We start from the raw sequence: 2,457 nt of genomic DNA on the forward strand, positions 1-2,457 counted from the left end.
TAACCACTGCTCTACCTTGCAGCCCACTATGAACAGCATGTACATGACAAATATCTCCTGTTAGTGTGGAATAAACAGGAAATCAGGATGTTTGCCTCCGTGTTGTGCAGCCAGTTGCACATGGATGTAAGTGTTTAGCTCGCTGGACCCGACCTCAGGACTCCACTCAGACCTGGAAACAAAACTCATCCGTCTGTCTTCTGGGGATGTTTTCTAAACATGCTCACTACAGAAAGTATTCAGCAAATTATTTTTAATATAAAAAGCTCAACAAACAGTTTATAAGCAGTTATGGACAGAGCAGTAATAATTAACATTAAAATATGAAGCTTATGTCTGCTCCTCCAGCAGAAGCGTTAAAGGTAAATGAAGACTCAGATGAGATGCTGCTCTGCTGCTCTGCTGCTCTTCATCATCTTCATCAAAACCTCTCCATGTTTTTGTCTTTCAAAACCAAAACCTATCTACTCCCACATTATCCAAATAAAAGACTTCTCAGGTGGCTTATTTTTGAGTCCACTGATTGGAAAAAATGTTCATCGTTAAAATCCTGAGCAGAAAAAAACAAGTTTTGACTTCACATGTTCTTGTTTTGGATTCTCTGAAGAACCACAGAGAAGTGCTGGACGGGATGTGACTTTACATCCCTTTAATTATTTAACAACGTGACTCTCTGGCTTCAGTCTCCTTCAGTCGTCTCCATGTTTGGGTTTGAGCGAGGAGCAACCCGAGCATCCGTCGAGTCTCTTCTCCTTCATGTTGTAGTCGAAGCGAGGCAGAACGATGATGCTGCCGTCCGGCTCGCTTTTAGTGCCGTTGGTGGCCTCGGTCAAGGCCTTCTCTTCATCCATCGACATGATGCTGTTCACCAAACACGTGATGGCGGCGTCGATGTTGGTGTTGTCCTGGAGAGAAAGGACGAAGGTCGAGGGGTCAGAGAGGAAGGATGGAGGTCGAGAGAGAGAGAGACGACGGTAACGTTTGTCCATGGACCAATCTGTTCACAATGAAAAGCTGGGACAATGGATTAAAGCTCTTGGGTTGTAAAATAACGTTTCCATCTTTTCCTCGTCCAGACTACAAAAGTAGGGCAAAGGTTCGGGTTCGTTCACTCTGTCTCTCTGAGAAACTGTTTCCAGGGAGCCGAAACACACAGAAAAGGGTACGTTTTCAATTTAGCTGCACTGCAGAAATGTCAGATTTAACGCCAAACTCTTTAAAGGATGCTCGCGGTTATAAAAAAAAAAAAAAAAAAAGCAATTGTGGCTGTCAGTGCAGTGAGTGCATGTTAGTTGATAAGATGTCTAAAGTGAATCTGGCTGTCTGGATGTCATTACTGCTCATTAAATGTTGAAAGAGATCAAAAAGACTAATTTCAAGTGAGTTAGTTAAAGCAGAAGAACCCTCTAGAGGAACGTGTTCCTTGTGCCCAATTAAATATAACTCAGATAAAGGCTGAGTTACTGATCAAGACGAGGAAAGTGTTATTTACCAGAATGTCTGTTTACATTAAAAACAAGAGCGACTAGTTTGTGAACACACATAAACGACTGACACACTCGGTCAGAGCTGCAGTTTTTGCAGCGTGGCCCAAAGTGGACATGGTTTCAGATATTTATAAGACTGGTGATGTTCCATCAAAGTGTTCCATCAGAAGGAACACGTGATCAATAAAGACGTAAGAAGGCATTTAAAAGCAAAATTCTAGATCATCTTGTCTTGTCAGAGGAGACAAGAAAACTTAGGCAGCTGCAACTGAAGATTATTTTCATTTTGGATTATTTTGTTGGTTTCTTTTGACTGTCTTTGTGGACAATGAAGGTGACGTCTTCAAGGTTTCAGTTTGATAACATAAATTGATCTAAGCTGAAATCAGAGAAATTAATCGATTCAAAAAAACACCAACCATTGCAGCTCCGTGTTCAACTGTAAGCTAAGGGGAGAGAAGAGCTGGCATGAAAATAAGGGAAAGAAAGAGCAACTGATGAAGTCAAGTCAGGCTGATAAAGGATGTGAACACATGCAGCAGCAGCAGCAGTCTTCGCTAACACAGGAAATCAGCGCAGACAGCGAGACACCAACAGAAATGGAGGAAAGTCGCGTCTTGCCTTGGCAGAGGTTTCGTACCAGCCGACAAAGCCGTACTCCTGAGAGAAGTTCTCCAGTTTGGGCAGCTTGGGGCACAAACCGTGACGACGCTGGTCGCACTTGTTGGCCAATAGGACGACTGGAACCGACCTGCCGTTGCTCAGGGCAACCTGATCGAACCCGAGGAGACGGACGAAGGGAAAAAAAAGAAAATAAAAAATACAAATAACTCATCGTGTCAAAGAGTCCTGCAGATGATGGCAACGAATGCTGCCGTTTTACCAGTTTGTAGAACTGGTGTAAATCATTCACAGTAAAATTCTATCATGTCATCAGGTGTGTGGTCACTTTCTTTATTTCTTTTTTGTT

General features: G+C 42.7%; 1 protein-coding gene across 1 annotated transcript in view; it reads right to left on the bottom strand.

Moving 5' to 3' along the window:
* Positions 1-236: 236 nt before the first annotated feature.
* LOC103355770 (ras-related protein Rab-38) overlaps positions 237-2,457 on the bottom strand; it is a 9,296-nt gene continuing 7,075 nt past the window's right edge. Inside the window, exons 4-5 of the mRNA XM_008279684.1 lie at positions 2,109-2,258; positions 237-905 (exon numbers count right to left, since the gene is read on the bottom strand). Of these exons, the coding sequence (XP_008277906.1) occupies positions 690-905; positions 2,109-2,258 (366 nt within the window). The 3' untranslated portion in view covers positions 237-689. The remainder of the gene's footprint in view (positions 906-2,108; positions 2,259-2,457) is intronic.

The sequence above is a fragment of the Stegastes partitus genome, unplaced genomic scaffold, assembly GCF_000690725.1.
Source record: "Stegastes partitus isolate 25-593 unplaced genomic scaffold, Stegastes_partitus-1.0.2 Scaffold168, whole genome shotgun sequence".
Classification (NCBI taxonomy): Eukaryota; Metazoa; Chordata; class Actinopteri; family Pomacentridae; genus Stegastes; species Stegastes partitus.